The following is a 17,492-nucleotide window of genomic DNA, read 5'->3' as shown; positions in this document are numbered from 1 at the left end:
TTTTTGGAGTATTTTGTCTTGTATTCCTGTAGAGGTATAATCAAGGCTGAAGGTAATCTTTCACGTGTGTGCAGGTCTTTTTAATTCAATATTGTGGTTTTGTGTGGCATTTCACTTTCCCGGATCACTCAGACTGTGTTAAACAACAGACACCCTAATGCAGAACAGCTTCGTTAGAAGTGTGTCGCAATTAAAGGTGCCTGCATAGTCTTTCTTTGTACTTGGCTAGGTGCTTCCTTTGGACAGTACAATACTTCCCTCTTTGTAAGTATTTAAGTATTTCTTGTAAGAAATCATCAAAATCTTTCCAAAAGTGCAAACACAGTTCAGGCTCAAATAATCTCCTGTGTCTTGCAAGTTAGCAATTTTGTGATTTCTTTCCTTTTTTTCTTGCTATCTGTCATAGTTTCTCCCAGTTCTGGGCACTGTGTAAGGAGGAGTATTGAACCTTTTTAGAAAAGATTTCTCAAGCTGCTGCCAAAATAAAATGAATCCTGACTAATGTTCAATCCTAATAATTACAGAATTAAAATAAGTTGAATGAGCTATAGCTTTTCTTTATCTGAGAAGGTCACTGCAGATATTTCAAGTTTCTTTGCTGAATCTGACTCTTAGTATCATCTTATCTGCTTTCTATTTACGTTTAAAAAAAAATACTAGCTGATGTTTCAGTATTGTCCTTCATTGCAATAGATAAACAGTAAAAACTACTCCAGTGTACATTGATATTCCTCCTACAAGAGAATGTGGAGTTTCAGGATATATTTTCTGTTTTCTTCATAGCTATTGCAAAACACTAGGGATCCACAGTGCTTCCCCCGCTTTTTCTTTTTCTAGGTTCAGTTTCTCAGAAGCAGGGAGGAGAGGTGGAATAGCTGTGCCACCGTTTCTTCATCTCACCCTGTTGTTCGCCCTTAGGCAGATTTCATCCGCAGTCACCTACCCAAGACTTCCATTTCATCTGCTTTTTGATCTAATGCGCCATAACGAGGGGGAGCGACCGAAAGCCGTCCCGCTACAGCTCAGAGCTTCCACCAAGACGCGTTTGAGCCGCGCACCAGAAAAGCCCCCATCCCTGCCGGAGTACGGCCGTAATGCAGCCCAGGGAGAAGACACCAGACCTCCAGACAGGCTGCCCTGAGGCCCCCAGGGTGTAAGTCATGGCAGCGCACAGCCTTGCTTGGGTTAATCTACCTTGTTCCTGGCTAATTAGCCCACGGGGAGCTTTGCAGTGTAAGGATAGGCTGTTTCCCAGTACTCGGGCTAGCGGAGGCGTTTCTAGCCTGCACTGGAGGAAGCAGAGTAACCTGACGGTTCATCCGGCACGTTCTGCCGGTGATGGTTCTGTGTTCATGGGTGTGCACACACGTCACCCAGTAACACTCAAAGTGTGTTTCAGTCTGGGTTGTGACCGTGCAAAATTGAAAACAGTTTAAATTTGGTCTTTTTTTTTTCTTTTTCATTTCTGGGGTATTTAGCACTGCAGAATGTTTCTTCCCGTGAGACTTTGCATTTTTGCATTGAGCAAACACTCAGAATGGTATTGACGGTCTTTCCAAGACTATTCTTCATTTGAAAGTTATAAAAGCATTAAGAATATCAGGTTTTGTTAATCACAGGAGACAGACTGGGCAAATCCTTACCAAAAATTTGAGGCTGGAAACCTCCTTCACATTTCTGACTATCCAAAGTGCCATTCTGTAACATCACAACAACTAGTGAAGCATTAAATTTCACTGGATATTTCACAGTCCTGGAGTGGGAGAGACATGTGGGGGCCAGAAACTTTCGATTTTCCTTCTTGATGTAGGCATTCAAGCCTTACATTTGTTTCAAGTTCAGTGTTAGTTTATACATTTCTTCTGAGTTCTCGTTCCTGCTCCCCTCAGCTGTGCCAATTTAGCTATTTGTGGTTTGGTAGGGTGAACCAGATCATGAAGTCTTTACACACAAAGACAGAATAAAAGAAAATTCACACTTTCCATACATAAAGGGTATATATATAGGGTGGGAGCAAGCAGGAGGCTGAAAGATTGAGACAGTGCTCCCTGGCACCACCAGTAATGCTCAGGAAACTGTTTCTCCAGGGAATGCTATTACTATAAATTAAAATTTAGCTTTTACTGAGATGCTACTCCTGCTCTTCCTCTTACCCACTGCAGACCCTCCAACTCAGGCTTCCCAGTGGTTGCACTACAAACTGTGTAGCCTAGCTGGTAGTATGGGTGAGCATTTTTTAACTACTACCCATGATGCCTGTCCAGAAAAAGGTATTTTTCACCTGAGTTCATGATGGAGGTGTTTTTCCCCCCTGAGTTATATATACAGTTGACCAGGAATTCAACACCTTTCTTCTCATCACTAAACCTCCCTTCCTGCCTGAATTTCCTGTGGGCTTTCGTGCAATCACCCTGATAGCAGTGAGGCTGGGCGTCTTTCATAGAATCACAGAGTCACAGAATGGTTTGGGTCAGAAGGGACCTTTAAAGATCATCTAGTCCAACACCGCTGCCACGGGCAGGGACATCTTTCACTAGATCAGGTTGCTCAAAGCCCCATCCAGGGTTGGGTCATCCACAACTTCTCTGGCCGACCTGTTCCGGTGTCTCACCACCCTCATCGTAAAAAATTTCTTCCTTATGTCTAATGTGAACCTACCCTTTTTCAGTTTAAACCCGTTGCCCCTTGTCCTGTCACTACAGGTCCTGGTAAAAAAGTCTCCATCTGTCTTATAAGCCCCCTTTAAGTACTGAAAGGCTGCACTGAGGTCTCCCTGGAGCCTTTTATTCTCCAGGCCAGTCCCTCAGCCTTTCTTCATAGGGGAGGTGCTCCAGCCCTCTGACCATCTTTGTGGCCCTCCTCTGGACTTGCTCCAACAGGTCCATGTCCTTCTTATGTTGGGAGCCCTGGAGCTGCATGCAGTGCTCCAGGTGGGCTCTCACGAGAGCAGAGTAGAGGGGGAGAATCCCCTCCCTCGACCTGCTGGCCACACTTCTTTTGATCCAGCCCAGGGTACAATTGGCTTTCGGGGCTGCGAGCGCACATTGCCAGCTCGTGTCCGTGTGGTGCTTTATTCTCTGGAAACCCCTCGCCATTGAGTGCAGATCTCGTTTAGGTGAGCAATTCATTTCTCAGGCAGTAGGTGTCATTCCTGTAACTTGAGCTCTCATAGTTTTCTTGTCTTTCTTCAGCTTCACATAGGTACGAGGATGGATAGACATGTTTGTCCTGGTTTCAGCTGGGATAGAGTTAATTTTCTTCCTAGTAGCTGGAATACTGTTGTCTTGGATTCAGTATGAGAACAATGTTGATAACACACTGATGTTTTCAATTGTTGCTAAGTAGTGTTTATACCAAGTCAAGGATTTTTCAGCTTCTCGTGCCCACCCAGCAAGAAGGCTGGAGGGGCACAAGGAGTTGGGAGGGGACACAGGCAGGACAGCTGACCCAAACTGGCCAAACGGGTATTCCATACCATGTGATGTCATGCCCAGTATATAAACTGGGGGGAGTTGGCCTGGGGGGATGGCTGCTGGGGAACTAACTGGGCATCAGTCAGCGAGTGGTGAGCAATTGCATTGTGCATCGCTTGTTTTGTATGTTCCAATATTACTATTGTAATTTTATTATTGTTGTTATTATCATTATTAGTTTCTTCCTTTCTGTTCTGTTAACCTGTTCTTATCTCAACCCATGAGTTTTACTTGTTTTTTCCTGATTCTATCCCCCATCCCACTGGGGCTGGGGCTGGGGCGTGGAGGGGAAGCGAGTGGCGGCGTGGTGCTTAGTTACCAGCTGGGGTTAAACCACAACAATGTTTTTCTGTGATTTACTGGGGGGGAGGTGGGGAGGGAAGCAAGCTGTGTAGAGAAACTCGGCTTAATGTAGTACTGTAGCTTGCCACAGGTGCAGGCACGGGTAGATGCTCCAGCAAGGAGGACATGGCAGTTTGGGTCTGGCTTTGCAGCGAGGCGGTTCAGGCCTGGTCCTTGTCGTTGTGGTGAGCTCCATGGTGCAGATATGCCGTGCTTCCTCGTGTCGTCTGCGGCTGCTAAATCTCTTAACCTTTTTGGCTTCATTTCTTTATCTGCTGGAGGATGACAGTACTTACCTGAGAGGGAATTAAGATGATTAAGTAGCTAGGTCTCAGTCTAGCATAGGATTTAAGGATATGCTTAACTTTGGTCCTGTTGAAGTCCTTGCTTTGCTAGAACAGAGTCTCCTGTTCAAAAAGCATTTCTGAGGATGACAAGCATATTTATACTAAGTGCTAAGCATTATAGTAAAGTTCCTTGTATATTGCCGTCCATTCATTCCTTCCTCTTCTTTCTTCTTTTCCCTTTCCCATCATTCGCTGCTGCTTAGTCAGCATGTGCATTGCTTCCTCCTTGTGCTTCCTTCCTTTATCCCTCATCAGTAAGCCACTCCCTCAGTAACGAGGAGATCTAGAAAATACACTGAAATGGTATTAGCAAAAAGTAGGGCCGTGGTCACCATAATCCCTTTAATTGCATGCTGTATCCTTTTTTTTTTTCTGTAGCTGTACACAGATGAGGAGGTTGGCTGCAGTGATGTTGCATGGGTGTATGTTTGCATGCAGCAGGAACAGCTAAACACAACCAGGGCTGTTGAATGCTCATGATAAAAGGTTAGCTTAAGTAGGTAAATTCAAGTGAAAAAGCTGTAATTGGAAATAAATCTGTTACACGTATGCTGGATGAGTAGGAATATATCTTCAGCACTGAATAGACCAGCACTGCCTAATTTGTGGTTTGTGGTCCAGAGGACATCAAAAGAGAGTTCAAAAATGCCTACAAAAACCTTCAAAAATCAGAAACAAGGAAGTTAAAATCATCCACATATGCACATATTTTCATGCAGTTTGTATGTATGTACCCATGGGCATTAGCTCCTTACTGTTCTTATTACCTAGTTAAAATGTTTTTATACTAAACTTATCATTTTACTAAATGACTGTGTTTTGTCTGTCACTCTCGTTCCCACCTGCCAAACAGTACTGGGATTTGAGATAATCTGTGAATTCCTTTTTGAAAAGGATTTGTGAATTAAAATGAGAGAAATACTGGACTAGCATATTTTGACAGAATGAGGTAACTTTAATATTCTGACTTTGTCATGCATTAGTGTTGAGCGCTGCAATACATTTGCATGCTAATCTTTCTATTAAATAACTAAATACATCACCTAGGTGAATGTAAGTCAATTTTTGATCCCACAGCTGTTATGTTGAGAAGTAAGGGTCTGAATCACCCAAATAAAGCAGCCTTGCTATTCTCAGGCAATTAATTTCTTTGACTAGACAGATAAGTGGAAGAGAGACAACATGGACTTATATATTCATTTTATCCGTATGCTTAATAAAATGTCCTATATCTGTCCCTGTTTGTTGTCTGTAACTCACAACACCATCTTATGACTCCGCCGGTAGCCCAGCGATGGATCCTCCCTATACTCCACTGGTAGCCTGGCGTTGTGATGGATCCTCCCGGAGCCTGACCTGCTGACTCTTGGCATTGTATCTATTTGTTTTAATTGGCGTTGAGCTGTCAAATGCTAGTTCACAGCATATGAATCACATACAACTGCCACCGAGATTGCCGTGGTGAGTGGTGATCCCCGGGGCAGTCTAGCTCATCGCACACGCAGGAGCAGTCCAGAGCAGTGCCTTGCTCTACCTGCAAGTCAGCCTGGAGACGGCCATCCCCCTCCATCCTCCGGGATTTCAGCTGCCCACCTCTAATGCGGGAGGCAGGACGAAAGCCGGCTGATGCTATAGCATTAAGGTCCTAATCTTGAAAAGCCTTGTACACATTCTTGACCTTATTACTGGGAACAGCATCCTTGATGTTTGTGAACCTAATGACCGTTGTGACAAGACCACTGACCGTAATAAATTTAAGTACATGTGCAAGTATTGACAGGATTGGGGTCTGATGGAGCGATGAAGGCTTGCTTCTTCATGTGAAGGCTGAGCTCAGCAAGGGAAATGTTGTAGCTTTTAGGAAGGGAGCCAAATGCTACCCTACTCCTCTCCTCTGTATGGAAGTCCTCACTTTTAACATATACAAATAGGAATGTAAGCATCTCTTGTTTAAAATACTCCTCCCCCAAATGAACAATTATTAATGGAAAACCTGGCAGTAAGTCAAAAACAACCCCTGCCCTCAGAGGAGCGGAGGAGGCAGGCGGGTGGTACAAGGAGTAGGTTTACTGAGAAGCGGTGGGGAACGCTGGGGCTGGTGGAGCCGTCCTGGTGAGGCAGGTGAGGTGGGTCCTTCCCTTTTGGGGATTCATGAGCAAAAATGGAAATAGATGAACAGAAAGATGGGCAGTGTTTAGCATAACTGAGGAATGCGTGTGTGTGTGTCCCACTGGGCCTGTCGTGTTGACCCCAGGGAACGCCCCTTCGTTTTGTGGTCCTCAAGATGTTGCCCAAGGGTGAGCTGCAAGGGCCTGCTTGTCTCTTCTGTCCTGTCTTGCCAAACAAAAATAGTGCCAGAACTGCGTGACTGCAACTCTTTGCAGGATCTCAAAAACCCTGAGCCAGCATACTATTTTAAAATTTCATGGTATTAAATATGAAAGTGTTACAGAAATAGCAGAGGGGAGTCTGAGCCAGGCAGCAAGCTAGGGAAGATGGAAGTGAGTTTGGAAGAGCAATAAATGCACACAAGGACATGTCTCAAGCTATGAAGCTTGTTTGGAGGTGTGTGGGGCAAATGCTTTGCATCGTGCATTTAGCTGTCCTGAGTGTGGCGGGGGCTCTGGCGTCGGTACTGGTGCGGGTCCGGTTTAGTCAGCGCTCCCAGTCTGAAAGCTAAGTGGCATTGTTTTCAGCTGGCTCCATCCCCTGAACCGGTTCACCATGGAGCTGTGTAAATGTCTGTCAGCATCACACCGGCAGCGGTGCGGGGAGCGGGAGGGAAGGCTGTGGTGGGGCCAGGGCGCATTGGGGCAGCCCAAGTGGAAATGGTGCTCCATGTCCGACCCTCCTCTCGGTGGTGACTTCATGCTTCTGGGAGCTCAAATTTAAATCACTGCACAGTCTGATTAACCCAGTGGTTTGCGAAGGATTTCCATGCTAAATTGCTAAAACAATAGTCCTTCTTCCTTACTCAGGAATGCTTTCTATGGCCTCTTATTCTTGACGCTGGTCTCCGGTCTTTGATCTCTTTGGTCAGTCTGTCACTGCAGACTTAGTTGCACCCTGATACCAGCTGTCATCTGTTATTGCCATCATGGTCTGTTCATCATCCTTTTGCTTTGGCGGTTTGGACACCTTTTGTGACCCTTAAAAGATGATAATCCTGAGTGGACACCGCAAAACAAACAACCCAGCTAAAGGTTCCCTGAGCAAACATTTTAGAGGTATCCTTGGGTATTAGAGGCTATGGTTAAGCCTGACCTTGCTGGAGTCCTCACCTTCTATTTGAATGCAGTGGGATTATAATCTAATATCAATTTCCATCTCTGATTCCCCAACACCCATGTCAATATGATAGGCCTGAACTGCAGTTCAGCTTCACAGATGGTACCTACATCGCAGAAAATATCAGATGACTAGTGCCCTAAATACGACGGAGTGCATTTGTCTACATATCTGTATATACAGAAAAATCTCTTTAATGGTAAAAAGCATAGTCATGTAAGAGGAATGTGAATGGAGTTTGCTAGAAGACTCAGTGGTGACTTTTTAAAGTGTTGGAGCAGGGTAAGCAAAATTAGAATATGACCTTAAAACTGTGAAATAAACGTGACAAATGACTTTAACACATCTGCCTGAAGAAGTGGGCTTTTATGATTTTTGTTATTTTATTAAAAACAACTTTGATAGCTGCTGTGTTTTCCTAACAGTACAAAACACATCAAATATTTTAGTGGCCTGCTATTTAAAAAATAACCACATCAGCTGCCTCAGTTTCCTTCAGGACATGCATTTCTCATGGCTCATCAACATCTGTTCAGATATTGCAAATGCAGGAGGATGGAGAGGTGAAGACTTGCAGGGTCTGATTCTCTCTCTCCAGCCTCTGGGCTCCAGAGGAACTATAGTAAAGATGGAGAGACAGGGGAGGGCGTTCATGGAGAGTGAGCATGCAGCAGCCCTGCCAACCTGTCCTCAGCAGGATACGCAACTTCTAGTACTCCTTTCCTGGGGAATGAATTCATTGACAGCTCAAAACTGTTGATTTTGGGCGGAGTTCTCCAGCATCTCTTCTGCTGTCTCTCTCTATTCTAAAGCTGTCTGTACAAGGATGTGAAGGAAAACTAATCCAAATCACCAAAAATGTGAATGTAAAGTAAATTAGGTAAACTAAATTAAACCATTAGATATATTCTCTGATTCAGCATTCAAGTGACCTTAATTTGATTAAGCTTAATTCACATCAAAGTAAATTATACTAAATACGAAATAGGGTTGATTTAATTAATAATGAGTGTGTCTGCAGGGATCTAATGTGGTTTGATTCATTACAGAAATGTTAATTCAGATTACCTTTCTAGAGTTTTCTAGTTATGCCTAAACTGGTGTAACTGTGTGTTTATTCCCCCTGGCTCTAGAAGGACCTTCCCACCACTCTCCTTGTGTGGGACTTCATGAGCATTTTGTTGTGGGATGTCTCGTTAATTTGTTAATCCAGCTAAAGCAAATTCATCAGTTTTCTGTTGGATTAGCCATCTTTTGACCTGGTTTGTGGCTGCATGGTGCTCCACAGGCTAAAGGCAGGAGTGTGAATGTGTGATCCAGGTGGAGAGGGTGGGGACTCGTTTCACCTCTGGTCAACCCTTTTTTGTTTGATTTGCTCAGTGTTTAGGTACAACTGTCATGTATTACTTGGCTGTGGCTTGTACTGTTTTCATTTAGCTTTTTGTCTCCTTTGTGCCTATCTATGTAGGACTACAGCATGTACCTTCTGAATAGCCATCACCTAAGTAGCTTGTGCTTTCAATATACACAAGCTCTACTGACCCACTTTCTTACTGCTTTTCTTCCTCTTCTGTCCATGGCTTTAAAGTTCTGTGAGTGTATTTTTTGCCATATGGTTATTATAGGAACGGATACATTATAATTGCAAAGACCAAATAACTGGAATGGCTGCAAGTTTTTGCATAGGGTGTTTTTTAAGGACTTGTTTTGTTTTCAAAGGATTGTGAAAAAAAAAATAATCCTATTTCATAGTGCTGTGCTTCAAGTGTAAAATAAGTAGCAGAACTGAAGCACCTAATAATTTTCAACAATTTGCCAAGTTGAAACTATTGGAGAGGCTTCAGGAGAAGAATAGATAATAAATACAAACTAGATATAGCAAAGTTGATCTAATTCCATAGCTTTTTTTTTCTTTCTTTCTCTGAAGCTGAGTAAACTGGTATTTGAAAAATAGAGAGATGACCTGAAACCTGGCCTGAACTTTAACATGAACCCTAACTTTGATGCAAAACTGTCTGAACTTTGGGAGGCTGGAAGGAATATAATATTGTGCTTCAAAATTTGCTTGAAATCTATCCCCAGTGTACTAGGAAATGCTGGCTGTCCCTGTTAGCATCTTCACACCTAGTTTCAGCCTGCACAAGGAATCACTTCAAAATAGTGGCCAAAGGAGTGCTGTCAGCCTCTAGAAGCTTCCTGTGATTATTTGGTTCATTCTGTCTGGAAACCAGGCTTTGAAACCACTGAGCTGTGCCCATCTCATCCTGTTTTAATATCAGCACACCCAGACACATAAACAATGTGCTTCTTCATGAGGCGATGAAAATCAATGAGGCTTTGAAAAGACATGCTCTTTAAAGTCATGGCCTTATTTGGGAAGTTGCAAGAAGCTTGGCTGTCACAAGAGAATATTTTGGCTCTGTGACAGTTTCCTTTATACGGTTCTTCAGCGAGGAATCTCCTGTGTTTGTGCAGTGATAACTTGCAAGTGTTGCGTGCCTTTTTTCCCCTCCCCAGGAATATTTGCTGGAGGAGAACTCGGTATATTGGTCAAAAGAGGCCAAAGACCCCTTTGGACCTCTGTCTGGTCCAAAGTATGTAGAGAAAGTAGGTTTTCAACATAAAATGAAAAATTCCTGGTATTTTCATATTCCTGAGCAGATTCAAATATGTTTTTATTATAATTATGTCTCTATACCCTTTTTTTTTAACGACTCATTTGTTGAGTGCTACTTTCTGTTTATGTAAGTATGGGATTGTTTAGGAATAATCTAGTCTGCTATCACCCTTTTGTTCCTTACAGTCCTTGGGAACATTTCCTTTATGTTCCTGATGCCCTGGAAACTGTGGTGGGTTAAAAGAGCCAGCATGATAAAGATAAATAATAAACTGAAGGGAAGGCGTCAGAGACAGAAGCATTTTAGACTTGGAGTTGTATGGGGAGAATGAGAGAGGAGAGAGAAGATTATCACAGCAGCATTTTGAAATGGTTTCAGAAGAAGTAGTTGAAAGAGAAAGAGGGCTTAGAGAAGAAAGTTGTGATTATAAGCTAAAAATCACTGTGGATGTTGCTGAATCCCCTGTCCATATGATAAACCAGTGGAATATAAAAATATAGCAGAGACTTAAGCTGCACAATTTAGTGAAGTCCTGAGGGAAGAGGAACTCCAGGCCACACTGATGTTGGAGACCTGGGGCACAACGATGAGCAGCGCCGTATGGATCTGTCATGACACTGATACCAGAAAGGACACCCTCGAACATCAACAATACTGTTAAATAATAATAGTTTTTGGAGAGGTTGAGAAGTCAAGGGACAGAAGGTGAGGTCAACACACTCTGGTTGTGGGAGTAGTATCTATCCTTCAGATTTTATGTCCCACGAAGGGTACAAAATATCCTTCTCCCCAGGATATTGGATCCTCTCCTCCACTGTCTTTACCTTTGACCTGTTCTTGCCATTCCTGCACTCGTACTGACCCAACATAACATTTCAGCTCTTTTCTGCTTTGCCCAGAACCTTTCTGTTTGTGAGGAGGGGAGGAGGCAGCTGTACAGGCTGATCTCTGTCCCCAACCCTGCACCACTACAGTGCCAAAGGTAATACCCAGCTAGTGCTGGCATGTCTTTGGAGAAAGGGCAGGTGGAGCGGGTGGTGAGCCTGGAGCAGAGGCAGCCCAAGGGTCCAGCACTGCTTGTATTTTCCAGCCACCAACACTGTCTGATAATAGTCATGTCACTTAATGTTGCGCTCATCTAATAGCAGCCTGAGGTATCAAAGAGTGGTAGTGCCCCTGGGAGCGGACGGGAAAGCAAGATACTTGTGACTTAAGAGAGCTTGAGCTATTTGCAGCTGATATGGGGAATGCAACTAGGAATGTGAGGCTGGAAGGAGCAGGCGTCAGGTTAGGTGGATCTGCAGTGCTCTGAGATAGAAACGTGAGTTCAAAATGTGGAAGAATAGTGATGCCTGTCTGTGGCTGGAAACTTAGTAGGAATTTTGTGAGCAAGGGGAATAAGTTTTGGATAGTATTTGAGGTTTTGTGATGATGTCTCACTTTATGAGTCTCGGGAATTCATTTGCAGAGCCTTGCTACTTCTGTATTCCCTTTCAAGGTCACTGACATGCACTGTTTGCTCTGTAGCTTCATTCATTAGAAATTAGCTAAGCCAGGATTTGACTGGGATGTTTATCTGTGATGACCTGACCATTTCTTTCAGGAAGTCATTCATACTTGGAAAGACAAATGTATCTCATGTTAGAGGACAGGTGATTCTCACCTCTTTTTGCCTCCAAAGATGAGGGAAGTAGGATTTGCCTCATGAATAAATATTTAACACTCAAAGATACAAGTCAGTTGTTAAATCTGAATTGGTGTCCAGTTCCATTTCAAATGATCTGGAGTACCCAAGTGATGGATGTGTGGCTGATGGCCATGACCTGTGGGATGCCAGAGCCCAGCTGGATGCCAGACACTGTACGTGTGCTTGGACACTTGGGTTTAGGCAACTGGTTTGAACCCCAAGCAATGCCAGGCACGACGGCAGCGAAACTATGCAATGTTTCAGCGGTGAGCACTGTTGGGAGGAAAAAAGTTTCATTTGCTGCAGTTTGCTCTGGGGTTTGGTGTACAAATATCAGTCAGTGGTTCTAGAGCCAAGACCGATCTGATTGCAAAACTCGCTCCTGATTTCCCCTTCTGTCCTTTCCTGGTCCTGTACACCTACTTTGTGCAGTTTTGGGGTGGACAGCAGTGTATCTCATTGCTTTTCCCAAGGTTGTGACCCGGTTGTGAAACAGACTGGGTGTGTTCTGCATGGCTGGCCTGCTAGTCTAGCCTGAGTGATGAAAAGGACCCAGTCAGCACAGGTAGGGAGGCAATAGGTGTTGTACTAAGCTTGATTCATGGTAGTGTAGGGCAATTTGTACTGCTGCTCCTTACTTGGCTGTAAAAATGCTACTAGCTCAACTGTAGGTAGTTAATCACGGTTGTATAGCGTAAGTAGGTGTTTCTTAAAGATAGACTGAGAAAATGGGATCATTCAGTTGAGAAACGGTAAGCCATGCAATTATGGCTGAGCAGGTAGCTTGTATGCGTGACCTCCTACTCTGCTTTCCCTCCCGAGCTCTCCTGGTTTCTTCTGGCTGCAAGAAACATTGCTGGGTCTTGAACAGTAGTGGTGGATAGCCAGGGCTTGGGGGCCGCTGGGGCGGGTTGCAATAATGGTTTGATTTGTCGAAGACCTCCCTAGTTCGGACTGTGCATTGAGCAGAGGTCTGGGAGTTGGCAGAGCCAAAATGAGAATTCAGACTTTATCATTGACTTTACTACGCAGCTGTGAAGCAAGCAGCGTGACTTCCCTCACTCTTTCATTCCCCACCTCAGAAATCTGGATCTTATTAGATAAGTCACAGGAAAATTAGGAGAGGTATGGAAAATTCTGGATGTAGAAAGCAAAGCAAGGTGCCCAAACACGGGGTCTGTGTTACTGTTTTGCTGCTTTATGAATGTTAGTTCTTGGCCTTTTGTTAGGAAACTGAATCTCATCCCCACTACTGTTGGAAACTGGAGAACTGATGATGTTCAGATGATGTGGGGCCCTGAAAGCTGCCCAGTTTAATGGATTGTGTAAAGGCTTTTGCTGTGATGCCGTTTTTGTGATTTACATGCATTTGACTCTAAAGTGTAACATGCAGCTTATGTAAAAAAGATATTTTTGTGTTCATTTTGACTGAAGAAACCAGTAGACCCTCTCCAAGGAGTCTTGCAGGAAAAGTCTTGCAAAAAGGAGGAGTTGTGATATTTCTTAGGTTCTTAAAAAAATGAATCAGTTTTTCAATCTTCAATCTTTCTTTATGTGAAGAACAAATAAGGGATACAAACATGATATTCAGAACAATACTTTGCAACCTAAACTCCCTGCTGTGGTTTTGATTTGCCATAGAATGTTATAAAACATATGTCCTTGCTATATCTGGCTCAAAAACGTTGGGTCTTGCTGATGCTCTGGGAAGAAATTGGAAAAGCTGGCAGAAACCCACGCCTTTGCTGCACTGACCCTTTGCAGAGTGCAGTGTGGCCAAGCCACATGCATTTCAGAAAAAGGCATCCCTGAGTTGTCCCCTGTGTTGTAGAACATACTCATGGTCACCCATAACTTTCCTCCAGCCTTATAGGAAGAAGGCAGCATGAAGTCTTGAAGTTGTAGTCTAAATGCATCAGTGGTTCTTGTTAAAGATTATGTATAATCTTCCTCCACTATGTGTACTTCGCTTAGGGAGCATGCATTGCCAGTGAGTAAATTCCACGTGAGGTGAGTTATCACAAAGGGAAGAGGTTGTGGGAATGACGTGATGTTTCTTGTGCAGCAGCTGCTGTAGCAGCCAGGCACACTTTGGGAGCAAGCTGTGCTATGCCCAAGGGATGGGAAGGTCCTGCTCACAGAATCACACAGAGTTGTGGAGGTTGGCAGGGACATCTGGAGATCATTGAGTCCAATCCCCTGCTCAGGACCTTGTCCAGTTGAGTTTTGAATATCTGCCAAGATGGTGATACCACAGCCTCTCTGGGCAACCTGTGCCAGAGTCTGATCACCCTCATGGTAGAAAAGTTTCTTCTTATGTTTGAATTGGATTTCCTGTATTTCAAAATTTGTGCCCATTGCCTCTTGTCCTGTCACCTCTGAGAAGAGTCTGACTGTCTTCTTTACTCCCTCATCACGTATTTTTACACATTGATGAATGTGTCTCTAAGGATGTGATGGGGGACACTGTCAAAAGCCTTACTGGAGTCAAGACATGTCAGTACACAGTAGGCCAGAACATGACCAGTGTGATGACGGTGTCACCTTTCTCTGGGTAGAAGCATAGCTCCCGTGGCATCACACCACTAGCGTGTCCCTCCTGCCAGCAAAGTCGTATGGGTTAGTGTGTAAAAATGCTGAGGGGTGCTAGGCTGTCCTGAAGCCTTGGAGGAATCAAAACTTTGTATGTTCTCATGGGAGTGAGCAAATGATGTTTTGAAATTGCCACAGCTTATGTCTGGTGCTGCTGGCAGAAGCTGTTTCTGAACATAGAATTCCACAGTATATCATGAATAACTCCTTCACACGTTTATTCTAACATCTTTTGCATCAGTTGCGAGGGAAAGAAAAATTTGTTCTTTTTTGTTGGAAGCAGGGGCAGTACACATCTTGATGTGACAGCAATGCAGCTAAGTTTTGGCAAATTCTCTACCATCAGTGCCTTACACTGGATAATCCTTACATGTCCCTGGTGAAATTCTAGGCCATGATCCTATCCGAGCTTTGACATTATGTCTATGTAAAATCCCCGTAAGCTAATAGCTCCTAAGACCTTGGTGCTGTGATCGTGTGCTGCAGAGAGCTTGCTCAACAGATATGTGGTACCGAAGGAGTTTTATGGACTGCAGTGAGGTTACTTGTGGCAGATGATAGAAGCAGAAGTATAAAACTTAGCCTTGATTTTTTTCCTGTCTATGTCCTACCATTTAACTAGAGAGTGCAGAGGTATAAGAAGACTCAGTTGTTACTAGGATTACTCTTCCAGTGTTTACCAGAGAAGATGTCAAGTAGACGCTGATATTTTCTATGCAGAGTAACTTCTGGCCTGCCAATATACTTGATAATGAGTCCCCAGTTCAGCAGGCATTCAGTGCTCATCTGTGTGGGGGAAGTTGCTTGGTTCATGTTGGCTGCTACTTTTGACTGCAAATATGCCACTGTATAATTTAAATGCTTATAAGATCTAGGCTATTGGCTTCCTTGAAAATGACAAGAAGTCAGGGTATTTGTGGTGGTACGTGAATACCTTTATTTGTACTCATGTCTAAAGTACAAAGGTTTGTGTTTGTTGATACATGATGTATACACCCTACATAAATTTCCGAATGTTTTATTGTCAATGTGTGCTTTAGTGGATGACCATGGTTTATTCAGATACTGTTTTCATATCCATTGACATTTCATTTGATGGTGGTGATAATGCAAATCTAGTTTTAGCCTCCCGCTTTTTTCCCACTTAATCCCTCACAACTTGGAAAAAGTCAAATTGACCAATTACGGCTAGTTGAAGGGAGTTTCCAAATGGAAGCCAACAGTTCCTTTTATTTTCTCTGAAAGAGTCTTCTATGCCTTCTGCTCTGTGCTTGATCTGTACAGACTAAGATACTAACCAGCAAAGAAGTAGAAGGTGTAAGATGCTGTGGCTGTCAGGTGAATATTGAGGCAGCCTAATTCATAATTGCTAAGGGGACTCCTGTGTGCAGTTTGATTCAAATTAATCTGGGCTGTATTGAAAAAGCTATGGTTGGTAATTGTTTATCTAGGAATAAATAATACATTACTGCCTTCCACTTCAAATTTGTATAGCCCTGTACCTGTCCTTGGAAAGGATTTTGTATGGCTTTAAATAATTTTTCATAAGCAGGCAGGAATACCCAAGTCTTGGTCATGTCAACTAACATTTGCAACGTATACAGACTGAATCTTAGTTTTTGGATGTTCGGTCGTTTGACCATATGTCTTCTTTTACTAATTTGACATTCATCTCAAATATCCTTGTTGGTTGCTGGCTGTTATGTCTTGTCTATGTAAACTGCTAGGGACCTTTTCCATTTTCAGCTGTAAATGGCAATCAGCACCATGCAGTCCTAAACTTGACTGGTGGATATTTAAGGCACTGTTGCAGTGAGTGATAATTTAATAATCTGTATGGAGCTTTCAGTTTTAATTCCGACTGGCTCAGTTCTGTTGGACTGCAAGTTGTGACTTGGTGCTAACCCTAAGGGCTGATGAGAAAATGAGTAAGAATCCCATTCTTTCTAGTTCACTCCAGTGCATCTTCCCTTAAGCACTAGAATAAAGCAGATGGGGATGTATTTGGAAAAACATCCCATTTCAGCCCTGCAAGATGCTGTATGCTCATCTGCACCTGGTACAGAGTATATATTAATGTAAATGGTATGTGCTACTCCCAGTATGATAAGAGTAAGGCTGTGGGAGAAAAACATGGGGAAGACCTCACATCAGCCATCCTGTGCTCAGGCCAAGCCTTGAGATTTGCAAGGCATGAGGCATATTCGGACTAAATCTGGGAGGGAGAAAAGTGATTTTTGCTGTGCAAATATTCATGTGCTGTAATAACGTCAAGCTATATAAATGAGGAGTGAAATGAGGAGGATTTTTTTGGTGAAGGTTAACGTCACAAAATCAAATTTTAGTGGTCAAACTGAAGACCAGAAAGTGAAAGGAGCAGTCAGAAATGTGGATCAGACTGTTCTGGTGCATCAAAATTCACATAGCATTTTCAGGCAACATATAATAGAAATCCTATTGATGAAGAGAGGAAGAAAAAAATGTTCATTTCTGCCCCACCCACCTTTTCCTTTAACAGCTGAAAGTCTGAGCCAGTACTCCAATATTGAATATACCACTGTTCAGTAAACTTTAGAGCACTGTGATTATTTCCGCAAATTTCCCAGAACCTGAACAAACTAAGGTAGCCATTCCATCTTCTATTTCAATAATCCTTTTAAATCTCATTTTTTTAAGCCCAAGAAAGACTTTTGAACTCAGAGACAATCCTATTGAAAGGAGATTTTTCAACATATTCTGGGATGCTGCCTGTGATCGCCACAACCTCCACTGTGCAGAAATGTTAGATCTGTGGTGGATTGCTGATTATATATGCTCTTGTTGGCTCATTTCCCTTCTCCTTTCTGTTTTCTTCCTCATGAATTGAAGTGAATGCTGGATTTTTCAATGCAGTTGTGTTTTTTTTAGAGTGGTCTGAGTATCACTTCAGCATAATGATAATATAGGCTTAATGACAGAAGTCCGCTGTGTTAGTGGCTTTTTCCTTGCTTCAGCAAGGGAATAAATAGTTACCTCATTAAAATATCTCAGTCTGCTTGTGATCGGATAATGTCACCTAGCATCTGGCCAAGGCTTTGGTGGAATCTCAGGTCAAGAGAACCAATACTGATACACTGATATACTGAATACCAATAATGCAAGATGT

The 17,492-nt window shown here is 43.1% G+C and overlaps 1 protein-coding gene across 6 annotated transcripts in view; it reads left to right on the top strand.

The window, feature by feature from the left end:
• The window catches only part of EVL (Enah/Vasp-like), a 159,640-nt gene that overhangs the window by 4,623 nt on the left and 137,525 nt on the right, over positions 1–17,492 (top strand). For 5 of the 6 annotated variants that reach the window (XM_069783480.1, XM_069783477.1, XM_069783478.1 and 2 more), the window contains exon 1: positions 1,080–1,153. The exons of the other annotated variant lie outside the window; for it this stretch is intronic. In XM_069783480.1, coding sequence (XP_069639581.1) covers positions 1,095–1,153 — 59 coding nt within the window. In that variant the 5' untranslated portion in view covers positions 1,080–1,094. Of the gene's footprint in view, positions 1–1,079; positions 1,154–17,492 lie in introns of those variants that run through there. 6 annotated transcript variants of the gene reach the window in all.

Source organism: Haliaeetus albicilla, chromosome 5 (genome assembly GCF_947461875.1).
Source record: "Haliaeetus albicilla chromosome 5, bHalAlb1.1, whole genome shotgun sequence".
NCBI classification, from domain to species: domain Eukaryota; kingdom Metazoa; phylum Chordata; class Aves; order Accipitriformes; family Accipitridae; genus Haliaeetus; species Haliaeetus albicilla.
The sequence above is the reverse complement of the archived record's forward strand: the minus strand, read 5'-3'. Positions and strand labels throughout refer to the sequence as shown.